The 17205-nt window shown below is 36.6% G+C and overlaps 2 protein-coding genes across 2 annotated transcripts; both read left to right on the top strand.

The window, feature by feature from the left end:
* Window positions 1–1446: 1446 nt before the first annotated feature.
* LOC121888554 lies at window positions 1447–4316 on the top strand. The gene is made up of 8 exons (XM_042400157.1): window positions 1447–1546; window positions 1653–1797; window positions 2312–2425; window positions 2537–2681; window positions 2877–3025; window positions 3114–3247; window positions 3555–3670; window positions 4281–4316. Exons 1-8 carry the CDS (start codon window positions 1447–1449, stop codon window positions 4314–4316), a joined length of 939 nt encoding a protein of 312 aa, XP_042256091.1.
* A 1277-nt stretch (window positions 4317–5593) lies between these two features.
* si:ch211-161h7.4 (triadin) lies at window positions 5594–16738 on the top strand. Its single transcript, XM_042400084.1, has 17 exons — window positions 5594–5949; window positions 7351–7394; window positions 7856–7920; window positions 8014–8150; window positions 8798–8858; window positions 9008–9212; window positions 9379–9468; window positions 9591–9671; window positions 10281–10460; window positions 10629–11308; window positions 11912–12388; window positions 12557–13160; window positions 13249–13319; window positions 14549–14692; window positions 16030–16190; window positions 16275–16365; window positions 16590–16738. The coding sequence occupies exons 1-17, from the start codon at window positions 5926–5928 to the stop codon at window positions 16670–16672; spliced, it is 3198 nt and encodes a 1065-aa protein (XP_042256018.1). The 5' UTR covers window positions 5594–5925; the 3' UTR covers window positions 16673–16738.
* The last annotated feature ends 467 nt before the right edge of the window (window positions 16739–17205 follow it).

Raw genomic sequence — 17205 nt, 5'->3', positions numbered from 1 at the left:
CACTGATCCATCTGTAGATATTTTCATGGAATCAGGTGTATTGATATTCCCATCCCAGAGTGGGTCAGTCCTCACTTTCAACATCACACATCTCTCTGTTAAAAACAAATCATCAACCACGCAAATAAATTAACAGGAACCCTCCAGTCCTTAGTGTCAGATCACTAAACTCGGATAATGAGATGTACAAAACAACCCTCATCACATATGACCTTTCACATCACTTCTATAACTCATACTAACTCCTCTCATCAGGCTGCTGTTATAAAAATCCTCTGGCCAGGAAAATATATTCAAAAAAATCATTCATACCAACTGCTATTAACATGATAAACAAGCTATGAAGGAATTTGCACTCTTAACATTTGCACAAATTGGCACTTTACAGTTTAACTGTATGTGTAAATGCACACGTATATATTGCTCTTTTAACACTTTGTGTACATTTCTGCTACATGTGTATGTTTTTATTCTATGTGTACCTATGTGGGCCACATAAAAGACAAATTTCCATTGCTTTTCTGAAAATTAAGTAAATAAAGTTGTTCTGATTCTGGACAAAGAATTTTTCCTTTTCATATTCCCAGCATGGTTTCAAATGTCCTTTTGTTGACTGTTTTCATGCCTGTTTCAAAATTGTTGATTTTTTAACTTAAACCAAATACATACATTGTTATTCATTCAGGAGCCACCTGTATGAATGCATTTCATAATTATAGAATGTATAGGGGATAGGGGAGGAGGGGGGGTGTTGACAATTTGTCAGCCTGTTATGATTCACTGCACTGTGGCAGAAATGTATACAAGATAAGAAGTGCACGTGATGCTTCGAGTGGTCGTAAACTCTCTTGCACAACTAGCTATTCTATAAAATACACAGTCCCCTTCCCCCCATGCACAGTTTCTCTTGTTCTTCATGCAGGGAGGGGTAAAGAAAGGTACGTTTTGTTTCGCTTCATCAAGTCTTAATCATGGAGGCACTTTTTTGTGTAATGCTGCCAATGTTTTATTTTCCTGGAGAAATATCATGTGGAACTTTCTATAGTTAAACAAGTAGGTTTGAAAGTTGTCAATCAATGCTATGAATGTGAATTCTGAAAACAGTTTAATCAGAACAGAAATTTTTTCAGTTTTTTCTGCTGACAGTCCTCAGAGGAGGTTTTAAGAAAGCTGGTGACTTATGACAAAGATTTGACTTGGTGTAATTGGCTAAATGACTTCTGTATGTGTTACACAAGATGTTTAGTAACACTTCTCCCTCCTCAGGGAGGTCAGGTTCAAATACAGGTCAGCCCCCTGTAGCTGGAAAGCATTAAATGTCTTGCTCGAGGACACTTCAGCGGATTTCCTTGAGCAAAACTCTATTTGTGTGCATGTTTTTTAACTCATACGAATGCTTTCTGTTTTTGAATATACTGAAACTTTCATTTATCACAGTTGACTAAAATGGGAAAACATGATCCTGAACGTCTTACTGTGATTGTGGTGTCTGTTGTCGGCTATGCAGTAAGCTTGGTGTTCAATGCACTGGCTGTAGTTGGGGTTGGTGAGTCAAAACTTTGTTAATCATTTGTCTCTTGTGTTAGATTATTGAGAAATCACAAATATTACTTGCATTCCTCTCATTATTTACATTTTTCCTTTCCCTATAGGTCCTTACTACACCACCACAGCCAATGTGTCTGCTGTGTTCGACACCCTGATCACTCCGTCAGGATGGACCTTTAACATCTGGAGTGTCATCTACGTCTGGCTGACTGCAATGATTATTTACATCGTGACAGGCCTTTGCAGAAGGTTGCTATCAACTTTTTACACTTTCTTGTTTAAAACCTTAAAGGGGACATATGCTTTTTGTGATTTTCTGCCATTTATATATTGTTATGATGCCAGATGTTTATGTATTACATGGTCAAAGTTTCCAAAACTTGAAGTGAAAGTAATATAAAAATGCTCCCTGAAAGTCAAAAGCCTGAACACTTTGTTTGCAAAGTTACTTCTACTTCTCCGTCCAACTGATGTCAGATTGTTCGTGCATGCCCACAAATGATTGTCTGTTCTGTAGGCCTTGTTGCTAAGGTTGTTCCACAGGTTGTTTGTGATGTTGCATATTTCGGATGGGATTTCTTGAACATGTACGAATGTATTCGCGAAGTTGAAATTTGGATTAAGAACGAGAAAAACTTCTGGAGCTGAAGAGCCACAGATAACAAGAGTTACCTAAACTGACAATCAAACACTGTTCTGTGGATTTCTGCATCTTCACAAACTTACAGGCTGAATGATCAACTGTTGCTCTTTTTTCTCGTAGGAATGGTTACGGCTATGTTTACTGCAGCCCCGCAGTGTTGCCTTATGGATTCTTCTTTAGTTGGTGTCTCAATTTGTGTTATAATGTTATCTGGCTGTTTGTTTGGGACAGAGGGTAAGTTCTGTCTCATTAAGTATTTTACAGCAACCATCATTTAAACTCTCATGCAGAAATTAAACCGCATCATGAAACGTGTTATTCTGCTGTTTTTGTCATTAACTATAGGCTGATGATTGCTGCCCTGGTTTTTCTCATCCTGGTCATCTGCACAAACTACTCCATGATAGGCTTCATCTGCCATGGACTCCATATTTATGGGCCTTGGCTCAAGAAATATCATAAAGCAGACCTATGGCTCCTCCGTGTGTTGGTTAGTATGACACACAAACAGTGTTTCCGTTATTAAGTAAGGTTTAATGTTGCAGCTTCCAGGTTAGATTAACTTGTATTAGTGTGATGGATGATATTGTAATTTCACAAAATCTCAGTGTACAAGATTTTAAGCATAGTTACTCTGCAATTATGTGAATGAATTTCACTAACACTCTACATTAAACATTTTCAGGTTCAGAATGGTGTGATGGTATACACAACATGGACAACCATCGCCACTCTAATCAACGTGACGATTGTACTGACTTATGATGCAAAGATGTCCCCAACAAATGCTGCCACCATCTCATACTCTATTTTGGCTGTTGTGTTACTTGTGTGGTAAGAGCTCTTCATGTGGTAGAAAGCCAAACAAAAACGTACGTCAGTGAGATTCTGAAGTAATGTATGTGTACTCTGCCCTTCTTAGGTTTATTGTGGAAAACTTTGTCCTTGATAAACACGTGCGGTACATCCTCATCAACTACCCTGTTGTGATCTGGGCTCTGTCTGGAAACCTGGACAAAAACTATAATGCTGAACCATTCATTGGCAATGGCATTGGTAAGACACTGAAGACAACTCTATTATAATTATATGTGATAAATAAATGATATAATCTCTATAATCAGCACATAAACATCACATCAATATTTCATTTGACTTATTTCCTGAAGTATGTCAGATGGAACATAATGACAGTAAATTAACACTATTTTAATCATAACAACTAGGCACTTGTACCACTTAACACTACTTGTGTGACTTTTTTAGTTAATTAAATCTACAGTAAAGTGAATTTAATTTAAGTCCTGTACAGAAATGCGTCATAAAATCTTAATCTGCACTAATTAGATTTTCTCCTCTTTAGCTGCACTGTTGGCTGTAGCCTCTGTGCTGTTTGTCATACGCATTGTTTTGGTGATCTGGAGACACATCAAGCAGCCGCTCTACACAGACGTCAGCCCTGACGCCATGGAACCGACCGTGATTGCTGAGAAACAGAAAAAGATATTTCGCTGAACATTTTCTCAAACATTTTTACAAAATGACACAACTCAGTGTTATATCATCTAAATTGTTCTTCTTCCATTTGTTATTCTCGTTCAATTGCCCTGTTGAGCGTAACAAATGTTCAATTGTATTGTATGTGTATTTTTTGGATTTACTTAATCAAAGTCTAATCACATACAGTATGAATCAAACTGCACTGTGGAAAACCACTGATTTCTTTAGCAGTATTCTTTTCAACTTTGGCTGACTGATCTCTGAACTTTTTATGGCTCTTTTCGAACATATCTATCGCTAACATACCTCATTAAGCTCTGATAAAGACACCGTTACAACACTAAACAGTGAGGAATCACTTGTATAAGACATGTAATAATCTAACCCCCAACCCCTGTCAGCATACACTGTATATTTTAATTTACATGTTCAAAGGATATGTTTGTTTTGTATCAAATTTATCACAACTTATATTCCAATGCTGACTTTGGTTTTCTCATCTCTACATATTTATTTTTGAAATAAAGTACTTATCATGCATAATAACAACTGTTCAGCAGTGTGAACTCTTTTGATCATAATATGACAGGTGAACGAGAATATCACAATTCAAGTGGTATGTTAATGGAGTAGAAAAACTATACATGGTGACAATACAAAAACACACATTCACACTACTCATCACAATACACTAACATCACAACACACCGTAATGCATGTCTACTGTAAATAAAACAATGACAATTGACACAATTTAAACAACACAAACATAATGAAAACAGTAAGTAATAATAAAATAAAGTTTCATCATTTAACATAGAACGCCCATAGAACTCTTTCACACCATCACATATTATTAGAATTCACAGTTACTTATTTCTGGTGGGTGCTGCAGAACACTGTTCACCAAAACCACCAGACACAGGAACAGTTTCTTGCTCCTTGCCGTCACACTTATGAACAGTTGAACAATTATTGCACAGGCACTGTGCAATAACCCTGGAACACTAAAATACTCACTGTACCTACAAATTATATATATTTATTTAGTTTAAAATACAAAATGTGCAATACATTTCACTCATTACTGTATATTTGAACAGGCTGTATATACTGTACATACTATATGTATATAAAGTAACCTGTCACTTTTTTTCACCATTTAATATTCATATTCGTTTAATATCTCAGCACTCCTTGCATACTTCACATCTTTGCACTATTTGCATCCTGTTTACAGCTCACAGAAACGGTTTCATCTGTACATAGTCATTCCTTGTGTATATTTCTGAAGAATGTGTTGTTATTTTTGTGTAAATACATTGAAAGCCACTAAACCAGAGTCAAATTCCTTAAATAAACATATTGGCTGATAAAGATGATTCTGATTACTTCTAATTGTCTTTTGAGTTAACATATTTTCCAAATTATGTACAGAGTTCTCAAAAACTGGATGAAAAAGCTAAAAAACAAAACAAAGAAAGGAAAAAAGCGAAGTATTTTATATTTTGAAGATTTTCTAGGGAAAACAAAATGAATACTTTTTAAATCTTTCTATTAACAAACATTTTTAATTATTTGTCATCTCAGTGGTTATACCAATATTTTGTCATATACAGTGTCCGTGGCGGTTGATGGATTTTACCATGATTAACCTGTAGGGTGCACCAATCGGAAATAAAACGTAGAAGAAGAAGAAAGTCCTGCAACAAATATTTTGAATCCCTGAGTAATGTCTTTCAGGCAGCAAGTCTATAGTAATCCAAGGTTTTTTCCACCAGTAACAAATTTCACCTGTCAGATTTTACGTTTATGTTACACTGAAATCTATTTAGTATTTTTAGGGCACATTTTGTGGCTTAAAATCTGCCAAATTAGCAACCATGTTGCCTGACAGACTAAACTCAGGGAGGGAAGACGTCACGGCCTCAAAAGAATGCGCGGGTCAATTGCATATTATTAACAGTTCCATTGTTTTGCTAACGCTAACGTTTGGCTAGCAAGTGTGCGAAATAGCCGCTTAACCAGCTTTTACGTGATAGTTAAACAGTTTTTAGTGGATTCAAATAAATTCGCTCTGGGCGCTAACCGAATAAGAGCAGTAACGTTAATTAAAAGCGAAATGATAAGTCGTTGGCTGTTAGCTGGTGAGTAGCGGACGTTGGGCTCGCCGTCGTAAACAGACGCCTAACGTAACTGTTAGAAAACGATATAACGTTAATTACATAACATAAATGGAGACAAAGTACCCCGCTTTGGTAAGTTTATGTCTTTACTTTTGTGTTTGAGTTTTCTAGTGTGTGTCTGAGTAGGGAGGGCTAAACAAACATGTACAGAAGTTACTATCAGAAGGTAACAGCTTTGTAACGTTAAAGCACTTAGCTAAAACTAGCATCAAGCCTGCTATAAACAGTGATGGAAGAAGTATTCAGATCCTTTACGTAAGTAAAAGTACCAATACATCAATGTAAAAATACTCCATAACAAGTAGAAGTCTAGCATGAAAAATCCCACTTCAGTAAACGTATATAAGTTAGTTATATAGTTATAGTTAGTCATATATAAGTTACATTAGCAGCAAAATGTAGTTAAAGTATTGTTGTAAAAGTAGTAACTTAGTTTGGTCCCTCTGACTGATATATTATTATATATGACATCATCAGTGTTTAGGGCAGCATGTTATTGTTGTGGTTGCTGGAGGTGGAGCTAGTTTGAACTACTTTATATACAGTTAGTTAGTTTAGTCCAGTGGTTCCCAACCTAAGGGTCGGCACCTCCAAAGGGTCACCAGATAAATCTGAGGGGTTGTGAGATGATTAATGGGAGAGGAAAGAAGAAAAAACAAAGCTCTGATACACAAATCTGTTTTCAGTTTTTGGCCTTCTTCTTTAATCTTTGATTTTTGGTGAAATGTTGGATCATTTATTGAAATGATACCATGAGAGAAGTTTAGAGGTAAAAATCACTATTTGGTGAAACCGTTAACAGCTCATAGACATCTGAAATGTGACCCCAACACACTGCTTTTTCTAAGACATCAAAAGCCAAAAAGGTTGGCAACCTTTAATAACGTGTTGTATTTTAAAAGCTTGTTATATTATCCATTGTGTCAAATCTTCATCTGAAAAGTAAAGCTTTCAAATAAATGTAGTGGAGTAGAGAGTACAATATTTCCCTCTGAAATGTAGTGGAGCGGAAGTATAAAGTAGCGTCAAATGGAAATACTCAAGTAAAGTACAAATACCTCAAAACTGTACTTAATTACAGTATTTGAGTAAATGTATGTAGTTACTTTACACCACTGGTAATAAATGCCATCTTTGTGAAGGTTGCAATGTTGAGTTTTTGTTTAAACTGAAAAGTGTTTATTTAACCTCATGGTCATTTTGGAGGCTTTAGTTTGTGATGCTGTTAAAATGTAATACGTAATACTCGGGGGCTGTTTGTTTTTGTCCAACCAAGGAGGACTGTTACAGTAGATAATAGACTTAACTTCATTTTTAAGCTTCTTCAACCTAAAAAAAACAGATAACTGAGAGTAGTAGTCAAGGGATGTAGTTAGCTGCTAATATATTGCCCAGATTTACAGTAGCTAGAGTAAATTACAGTAGACGCAGTGTAAAAGCCAGCTAACTTTCTCTCTACTTGTCTGTTCACAGAAGAGACCAAAGAGGAAGCTCTGCTACCCCACAAACAAGGAAAGGTAAGTTTGCAAATATATATATATATATATTTTAATGTTTCAGGAGGAATATCTTGCAATTCATAATATTATTGGAGTGTTGTCTGTTTTAAGGGAGCAATTATCTGAATAGTCTGAAAATACAGGGCTAAAACTTTCAGCAGTTGTTGCAGGTCACTTTAATGCACTGGTAACTATAAATGTGAGATTGAGATTTCTAAATGACCTTCAGCATGTTGTTACAATAGTTATTCCTATAATCAATACATTTCTTTGCTGTAATCCCACTAATCTTCACCATTTTGTCATGAATGTTGTATACTTTTTAATATGTTTATGTTTATTTGGTTAGCTTCTAGGGAGTTTTAAATATTCCATGTTTAAAGCAAATCAAGTTGGTGTTGAGCGTCTCAGCATTTATGTGTGAATTGTATAATGATATTCTGCCAGCCAACACTTAATCCTGAGATTTGTGTTTTCAGTCCATCCAGACAATGGGCAGGAGAGCTGCTTCTGGAAGACGTTAGTAAGATGTTTGATGACTTGGGTGAGTGTGTGTGATGAATTTGCTTTTTTGGCAGTTAGTTTTGCAATTTCTCCCTTGATATCGTTATGTTCATCTATGTTCTCTTATTTTCAGATTCAGCCTCACATGATGATTGCGATGTACTTCCCCCATCTCTACTGCTTGATACTGAGAATAAACAGGGGGAGGGAGAGGCTGCAGATGTCCCACAGGAGGGACCCCTAACTGAAAAACCTCCAACATGCAAAATGGTAAAGTAGAGTCAGTCAGTACAATGACTTTGGCTTATATTAATAAGGAATAGTCACACTCTTCTGTTGACAAAAAGGATAGGTTCACATTTTTTCAAGTCTGTCTTAAAACAATAGCTAGGCTACCATATGTTTATTGAAAAAAGTACCTGACCCCTTTGAATGGAGCAGACAAGTCATGACATGCAGAAGTGCTTACTTTTCTTTTTTGTTATTGATCAGCCAGTAATTATACAACTTACTTTTTCTGCTGTGAAATGCAATTCACTCTGTTTGCCAGGCATTTCCAATGTTATTCAAAACTTTATTGCAACTCGATGTTCCTTTGTAGACTCAACAGCTCTTGTTAGTGTGCGAACTATGCTATGAGTTTCAGGGGAGCTTGCATGCTTGTATCTTTATGAAAGTGAATTAGTGATGAATCACCTTCATGCATGAATCATACATCAATAACAGCCTAATTTTACGCATGATCCATGATGATGAAGATACAGAAAATAGAAATGCTCCCCATGGCTCCCCTGTAGTTCGCACCCTGGCTCTTGTGTATCTGTTTTGGGATTTGTACACCTTTCTTAAATTAAACTTTATTTGCTCTCTTGTGTGTGTTGAGCCATTCAATGGGTGTTTTTGTTTTGATTCTTTAGGTTCCAAAAGAAGATGACCTACATCCTGTGACCAGGTCAGCCAGTCCTAAACTGGACATCGGTAAGAGACTCCCACCTGAATTATACTAAGAAGATAATTTGCTTTTACTTTCAACCTCTAAATCTAAATGTATTAAATGTTCAGTTCCTTCTTCTTTTGTACATGCAGACGTCTTCCTTTTTAAAGTTTGTTGCTTCTCCTTGTTGTAGATTTGGACATCCCATTTAAAGGGCATGGGCCAGTGAAGACCTCCAGCCCTATTGAAAGTGATATCGGTGCAGAGGAACAGGACAATGAAAAAGAGCAAGCTGTGTCCCCGATCCTCTTTTTCTGTGAAGAAAAAGAACAAGAAGAGGCAAAGAAGGAGCCTCTTCCCATCCAGAAACCCCAGAGCAATGGGCTCATCACAGAGGAGTAAGTAGTATTTATATATTTATGCCTTTCATATTGGAAATAAGTTAGAAATTAATTCTGCACACACTGGTTTTTACATTTAACTTTGACATTAACATTGCAAGTCTGTATATTTCCACTAGTTAATCTACAGCATGTTTCTTTTAATAATTCTCCTTTCCTCCAGAAGTGACGATTTCAATTTGGAGTCTCCTCCAAGTAAGATTTTTCTCAGCAAATCCAAGTCCAGTCACAAAAACAAGGTGGAGGCATCATGGTAAGTGGCTTTGCAATTCTCAACATGATGATTATTTTGCTGCAGGTACTCAAGCACGCCATCAGTACCTGATGTTGTATCACTGTACATGTGAATAACTACTTACTTACTTTCCTGCGCAGCAAAGAGAGTCACCCAGGCGATGAAAACATACCCAAGAAATCTCAAATACCTGTTTTGGAGGGCAAAAGTAAAACAGAAAGGTAAGAAGTGACGACTCTTTAACGTATAGTTATATTTATTTAGTTCTCTCACTTCTGATCTAGTTTGATAACAATACGGCAATATTTGAAGCCTATATTGATATTTGAGAGTAAAAAAAATCCCTCCAATTTGGTCATGAAAGAGTTGTGACAAAGATGTGTAGTGTGGAAGAGTTGAACAATAAACTTTATAATTAAATATGACAGTAAGTGTGAAAAGTAACTTAACTGGAAACTACATTATTATAGCTATAAATAATACAAAAAATATAGACATATTTAAAAATGTCATTTATTTAATGAAAAATGTAAAAACATAGAAAATCTTTGTACTTTTTGTAATTTCTTTTTGCATATTAATGTACTGTACATGCCGTATGAGGCAATGTGACATGATAATAGTGGACTGCCATTATATCAGGCATCCTCTATTTGAATCCATATAACAGACAATTCTCCATCCCCATAATGTGGTAGACAGAAGAACTGATGTTATGTAATACATCAAAAACTTCATCATTAATCATTAATGCTGTTGCATAATGTATAATAAAAAACAGTGGAAATCAAGTACATAAGTTCTGTTTCTTTCTTTTTGGTTATTACCAGGCAAGAAAATACAAACCCGCCTTTGTCAGCATTGAGGCAGGAGCCTGAACATGCAGCTCCTGAGAAAAACACAGAAAGTGTTCGCAAGGAGCCAGCAGCGGAAACGTCCACCCGTGTGGGAAAAGAGATGACAGCTTTCCTACAGAAACTTAGAGATGCTGGGCAGCCCAAACCTGCAAGGTAAGTTTAGATAAAAGGACGTCTTAATAATTTGATGCTGTGATGTTAACCAGGTAAAAAATTACCACGACAGACATATAGTAAAGGCCTCTGTATTAATCCTTTTGTATGTCTGTTGTGTTTTATTGTACAAACAATTAATAATCCATTCAATTTTAATTTTTTAAGTTCTAGAAAGTCACTGTCACCGGTTAAAGTACCCACGTGTCCACCTGAGCCAGAGGATGACTTTCTGATCCTGGAGGACGATACACCTATTCGGTTTTCCATCCTTAGTAAAACTGCTGCCAAAAAGAAACAGAGGCAGAACAAAACCTCCAGCACCGACAAAGACAGCTCAACAGACAAGGGGGTGAAGGATGTTTTTGTGCAACTAGAGATGACACAGAAACAGCTGGAATCGGATCAGACAAACAGGAAACTTCAGAGTAAGACTGTCAATCAGAAAATGAAGAAAAAAGGCAAAGAGAGAGAGAAAGAAGTGACTGAGACAGACATGGATGGATGCATTCGTTCCACTCCTGAGGATCTTCCTGCAGTTGACTCAGTGGATCAAGATAAACCAAACAAAAAAACCCAACAGCGACTCAAGAAAGACAGTGACAACGCAGAGGACAAACCTAAAGACACAGCCAGCAGGGAAACAGATGAAGAAAACTCCTCAAAACCCCAGAGGTCGTCTGAGGTGAAGAGATCAAAGTCTTCAAAATATAAGAAAGAAAATGCCAAGACAAGCAAAGCTAAATCATTAAAGGTGACCAGAAAAGAGATGCAGGGATCTGATGGAGCGAAGGAACAAAGGAGCAGTGAGCAGGATGCAGATGTTGAAGACCTGGGTTCTCTTTCAGGTAAGGTTCTCCTGCTCTTGAAATCTCTTTCTGTTAACACTGAATCTTTCCTGCTAGTTATTATCATGTTTCTTCATGTATATGCAGGTAATATCTATATTTGTGAATAAAAAGCTGGAAAATAGAAGTTGCTCCACTTAGTGAATAAATTAATGAATTCAAAATATTTGGCTTCAAATTTATAGCTCTAAACATTTATTCTAAATTTTGAGCTCTTTTGTGTGTGTGTGTGTGTGTGTGCAAAACAGTTGCGATATTGCCAGTTTTTTACTGTTAATTTATTATTTATTCTTTATTTTGATCCCCTTTAGCTTCCACACAAGGATTGTTAGTCATTCTGGTCCACACAAAACAGCAATGTAAACAAACAAAATCATTTAGTATCAATGACACAAGAAAAGGCAGAACAAGCTAAACATTACATAAAAAATCATATAATATTAATATGTTAAAATATACATTTTTTGTGATGTAATCAAAAATGTATAATTTTTTTTTTAATTTTTCCATAGATTTAAAATCAGTGGTAAAAGTCATTTCAAGCATCTCATTAAACATATACACAGTATAATGCATGTTTTTTCTGTTTCTTCTGTCCCACAGACAAAGAACTCTTGAAATCTGAAGCACAAACAGCAAATGTTAAGACCAAACAGAACAAACAGTCAACTGTTTCTGTGGAGAGTTCGTCTGATGATGGTCAGTTGCTTGGGAAAAGGAAAAGAAATCCGCCTGGACAGTGGTGGTTGAGCTGTCCGGAGAGCACAGAGGAAACAAAGATAACAGACAACCAGCCTGTTCTGAAGAAGTCCAAACAGAACCGTAAAGAGCTCTCAGCAGAAGTATCTCCACCTGTAAAGGCTAAGAATGAAGGACTCTTAAAGCAAAGACATCACAACACAAATAAAAAGAAAAACAAACACAGAACTACAAGAGAAAACAACCCAGACAAGGTGAAAGCAACAGCTGAACCTCACATGATTGGTTCACAGCAGATTGAAGCTCAGGAGCAGCAGCAGGACGTCTTAGACCAGGACCTGGATCTGGTATTTCCACACAGAGAACACAGCTTCAACTCAGGTAAGATCAGGAAGTTGCCTAAACAGACTCTGATAGCTGATTTGAATAAAAATATCTACCTCATCATCAGGCATTTACTTTTTTTCACTTTTTAGTTAAGTTCAACTATATTGCAGTTTTGTAAACAGCATAAAGGTTTTTAACTTACACATATGTGATATTTTACAGGGGATCAGATATTTCAGAGAGTGTATCATCACAGCGGTAGTGAAAAAATGTCCAGCTCACCAGCAGCACCTGTATCTCCCAGTAGACCTTCGGAGCAGCTCGGGTCACCAAAACGAGAAAAACGGAGGCGGAAACCTCCTGGTGCATGGTGGACAGTTGATAACACGTCTGAGAACATGGAGAGCGTTTCCTCTCAGTCTCAGCAGCTCAACCCCAAGGAGCCCAAACCTCATAAGGAAAGAAAAACAAAACAAAACAAAAGCAGATCTCCTGAACCTGGGACTCTCAAAAAGGGCAACAGTGCAGTCTCATCAAAACCACCGGGGGGAGCTCACGTAACTCCTCTGAAACCGAGACAGGCTCCAGAGACTGTCAAACGCACCCTGGCCACATTTAAGGACGTTTTTACTTCAGCCACAGAGAGCACTGCTGTACTCAACAACAGCGATGCAGGTCAGAATAACAGACGTGACGTCACTGTGTGTCCTGCTGAGGAGTCTGCCACTGACGGTACAACACTCAGTAAGACTAACAAAGAGATTCTCAGTATAGATGCAGGTGAATTCAACCGCGAGAGCCCGTCAGCCAGAAGGCGTCACAGCACGTAAGGAAAAGCCTAAATGTTTTCACTCTTAACTGTCTCCCTCTAATTGTTTGTTTAAATTGTTTTTTTTTTTTATCTTTTTCGGCAGGTCAGCTGTCCTCAGGAGCGGGCCGTCATCCATGATTGAGCTGGAACAGTACGAGGAAAATGACGACATGGGTAGGTTTTAAAATGCATTAAAATACACTTCAATCATACTTGGACTTACTTTACTTGGATCTTTATTTTGACTATTTTTTTTTTCATTTTGATGTTTTTCCAAATATTGTCTTGTTAAAATAGTATAATTTCATAAACCAAAGTGTAACTTTTAAGGTAAAGGTTTATATTAATCTTAACAGTTAACAACTACACTGTAAAACTAATGCAAAAATGCAGGAGGCTAGAGCTGCAACGAAAATGAATCTGCAACTATTCTGATAATTGATTAATTGGTTTGAGTCATTTTTTGAGACAAAATGCTAAAATTTTGTGGTTCTAGCTTCTTAAATGTGAATATTATTTATTGTGGGCAGTTGGTGGGACAAAACGCTGATCAACATTTTTCACACTTGTCTGGCATTTTATAGACCTGACAACTAATCGATTGATCGAGAAGATAATCAACAGATGAATCAATAATGAAAATAATCATGAGTTGCAGTCCTACTTGTCCAATTCCAGGCTTCAAGACTGGCTTATCTGTCACTTAGAAACAACACTAGACCAGAATATCTATGACAGTATGAGCACACAAACAGTATTAGTTTAATTGGCTGTTAAGTTGACATGAAACAGCAGCATAATCAGACGAGTATTCAAGAGTAACATCTCTTCCTTCTTGCTGTTTTGAAAATATAATGGCTGTAATGGTTTTGCTTAGTGTTGCTTTAAATAGTTTGTACTTCAAACAGATGGCAACCAAGTTACATACAGTGCAGTACGATGAAGATATATGTAACCCAGCGGATGTATATTCTATGTACATGTAATAATAAAAGACATGAAAAACATGTCATAGTGGCAACAAAACAGTCCTGTTACTCAAGCTCACCAACAAGGTTTTAACTCACCAGTGGGAACAACAGAAGCCTGAAAATAATGTTCATTATAGGCACCTGAGAGAGAGAAATGTCAGTGTGAGGTCATTCTTACATAAATAATATAAAAATGCTACATTTGACAGTTCTGTTCTGTCAAGGCTGACAACCGCATTGCAATATTTACACTGTGCCCTTTCACCTTCTGTGATGAATGAAAAACGCAGCAGGTTGGCCTTTGACACCCTTATAAGCAGGTTAAACAGCGTCATCTGGTGGACAGTTTTGTTTTTTTTAGGCATGGGACATCTTTAAATTATACAAAATAAAGTTGTTTTGTTTTCTTGTCTCTTTCTTTGTCAATTCCAGTTCTTCCATCAAGCAGAGTTGACCATTCTACGCTCTCTGTGTTGGATCTGTGCGCTCCGCCTCTCAAACCGCTCAGCCTACAGGCGAAGGATAAAGTCAACCTGGCGGAGTGGCTGAAGAGTCTCTGGCCTGCCACTGTGAATAGTAAGAAAACATAATGACTGAGAAAATACATGAAAAATAAAAATAAACAAGACACTTTATATAGCTTATATAATTTATGGCGACAATAACCTGGCATTTTATCTTAAAGTATAAACATTAATAATCAGGTGCTTAAATGATCAGGTCGTGTCATGGTTATTCTGTAAGTGATGATTCATGATTTTAACAGAGCCTAAGAACCAACTGAAGCGAAGCATCAAAATCCATTACAATCTTGGAATATACACAAAAATGCTGTATGCCGTCAAATAAAAATATTATTACTTTATTTTCTCATACTCTCTTTTCTGTTGTAAAGTATCACAAAATAAAGTTCAATTCATGATGTTTGTGCTAAACAGGAAGGAGTTCACAAGGCTAGGCTCGCAGCTTTAAAATCCTGTCAAGATTTGAAATTTGGAGAGAAAGATGCTTTCAAAACATCCTCAACCTACAAGAATAGAGAGTGTCACTGCATCCTGCTACACAGTATTATTAAAACTGTCTCTCCTGCTGAGTTAATGTTATGTAGCTCTCCCTCTCTTAGTTGACACTTCTCCACATTTCTTTCTTGCTGAGCAAAACCAAACATATTCCAGGGAAATGTTGACTACTTGTCTACTGTGTTATTGAGTTCACAGTGTGATGTTACTGTTGTGTTTACATTTATTTCACATTCTGTATGAAGGCAGGAGTCCTTCAGAGATGCTCTGTGACCTCAAAGTCCAAAATTAGTCATCCCATATTAGAGCTGTAGCAATTAATTGATCAGTCGATTGACACACAGTTGATCGGCAACAATTTTGATAACTGAATAATCATTTTAGTCATTTTTTAAATGAAAAATGCTAAATATTTTCTGGTTGCAGCTTCTCAAATGTGAGGATTTGAAGCTTTTATGTCATACATGATAGTAAACTTAATATCTTACACAAAGTAGTTATACAAAGAGTTTGTTAGACAAAATAAGACATTTGAAGACGTCACCATGGACTCTAACAAATGATAACAGCCATTTTTCATTATTTTTGGACATTTTATAGACAAAATGATTCCTTGACGAATTTAGAAAACAATGGGCAGATTAATTAATGATGAAAATAATTGTTAGTTGCAGCAATATGTCATCAAATTAAAATATAATTACCAGTCTATTTCCTCATACTAGCTTTTCTGTTTTAAATATATTATACCGATTTTCACATAGTATAATGTTTCTCAACTTGTAAACATTACTTTCATGTGATTCTTCTGAAGACAGAAGAAAGATAAAACATGATTAATTATCGATTAGACCTATCATTGAATTTCTTTTTTACTGTTTGATATCCTTGCAGATGGAGCTGAGATCACTCCAGACCACTTCGATTGGTACTTCTACCAAGGCAGAGCGATTGGCTTCCTGCAGGACCTGCAGAGTGGATCCATCTCGAATGGAAAGATCCTGCTGGGCTCCTACATGAAGAAGCCTCTCTGGGTGGACCACAGCGCTACAACAGTCAGAAAAATTTTCTCATGTAAGATTATGTTCTACTCCTGTCTTGTAAGTCTATTCATTTCTTTCCTTATTGTGTTTTTCAAGGTTTTCAACTTATTAACAAGCTCTGTGAGTGTAACCGTCGACTGCAATGAGACCCGTTTCAACCCAGGACGATCCTTCATGGTGGAATGTGGTAAGAATATCATATCATTACATGTATTAAGGCAGAATTAACTCACTGTATTATATTTTAATGTGTTTTTACACCCTGAGGAAGTTCATTACAGTACTACTTTATTAATTGTGACCATATTTCTACCTAGAACTCTTAGCAGTAATTTTTTAGCTTGAGATGTATACGTATGAAAAGTATTATCTTGTTATTTTGCTTATTAATCTTACTGTGTGTTCAAACAGGACATGCCTACAGCATCCAGAACCTCACCGCACAGCCTGCAGTTCTCTGCTTCACCAGGATACTTGAAGAAAGTCCAGACTGAAGTTGTCCACTGAATTGCAGCTAGATAACCAGCCACATTTCCCTAATGACACCTAAAGGGTGTGGGATGGGGTGTGGGATGGGGTGTGGGATGGGGGGTGGGAGGGTGGGGTGGGGGGGAATTGTAAATCACATTATGTGTATACTTCGAATGCAATGGACTTTCTGTATTAAGATATTAGTTGTAAATAGAAAAGACTTGGCAGTTATTTTTATTTTTTTTGATCCTTGTAAAGATAAAACTGAAGTTAAAAAATAACTTGTAATAAAGTTGTGCTTTTTTTTTTTAACTTGAGTTTTCTTTTGCTGTCCTGTGTGATTTTGCTTGTGTTGTTTCCAGCCTCTAAGCAGCAGTGCACAACTGTACAACTACCTTCTACAAGGCAAGGAGCTGTCGGATATAGTTTATTTAAATGTGAAACGATGTCTTCATTTGCAGTTAATTTTGTTTGGATTATAAAACAGTAGATTAATGTGCTAATTGCTAATTAATTTAAAAGAATATACTGTATAGCTCTGTTGGTTTATTTGCAG

This window comes from Thunnus maccoyii, chromosome 21 (assembly GCF_910596095.1).
Source record: "Thunnus maccoyii chromosome 21, fThuMac1.1, whole genome shotgun sequence".
Classification (NCBI taxonomy): domain Eukaryota; kingdom Metazoa; phylum Chordata; class Actinopteri; order Scombriformes; family Scombridae; genus Thunnus; species Thunnus maccoyii.
Note: the sequence above shows the minus strand (reverse complement) of the source record. Positions and strands in the feature narration are given on the sequence as shown.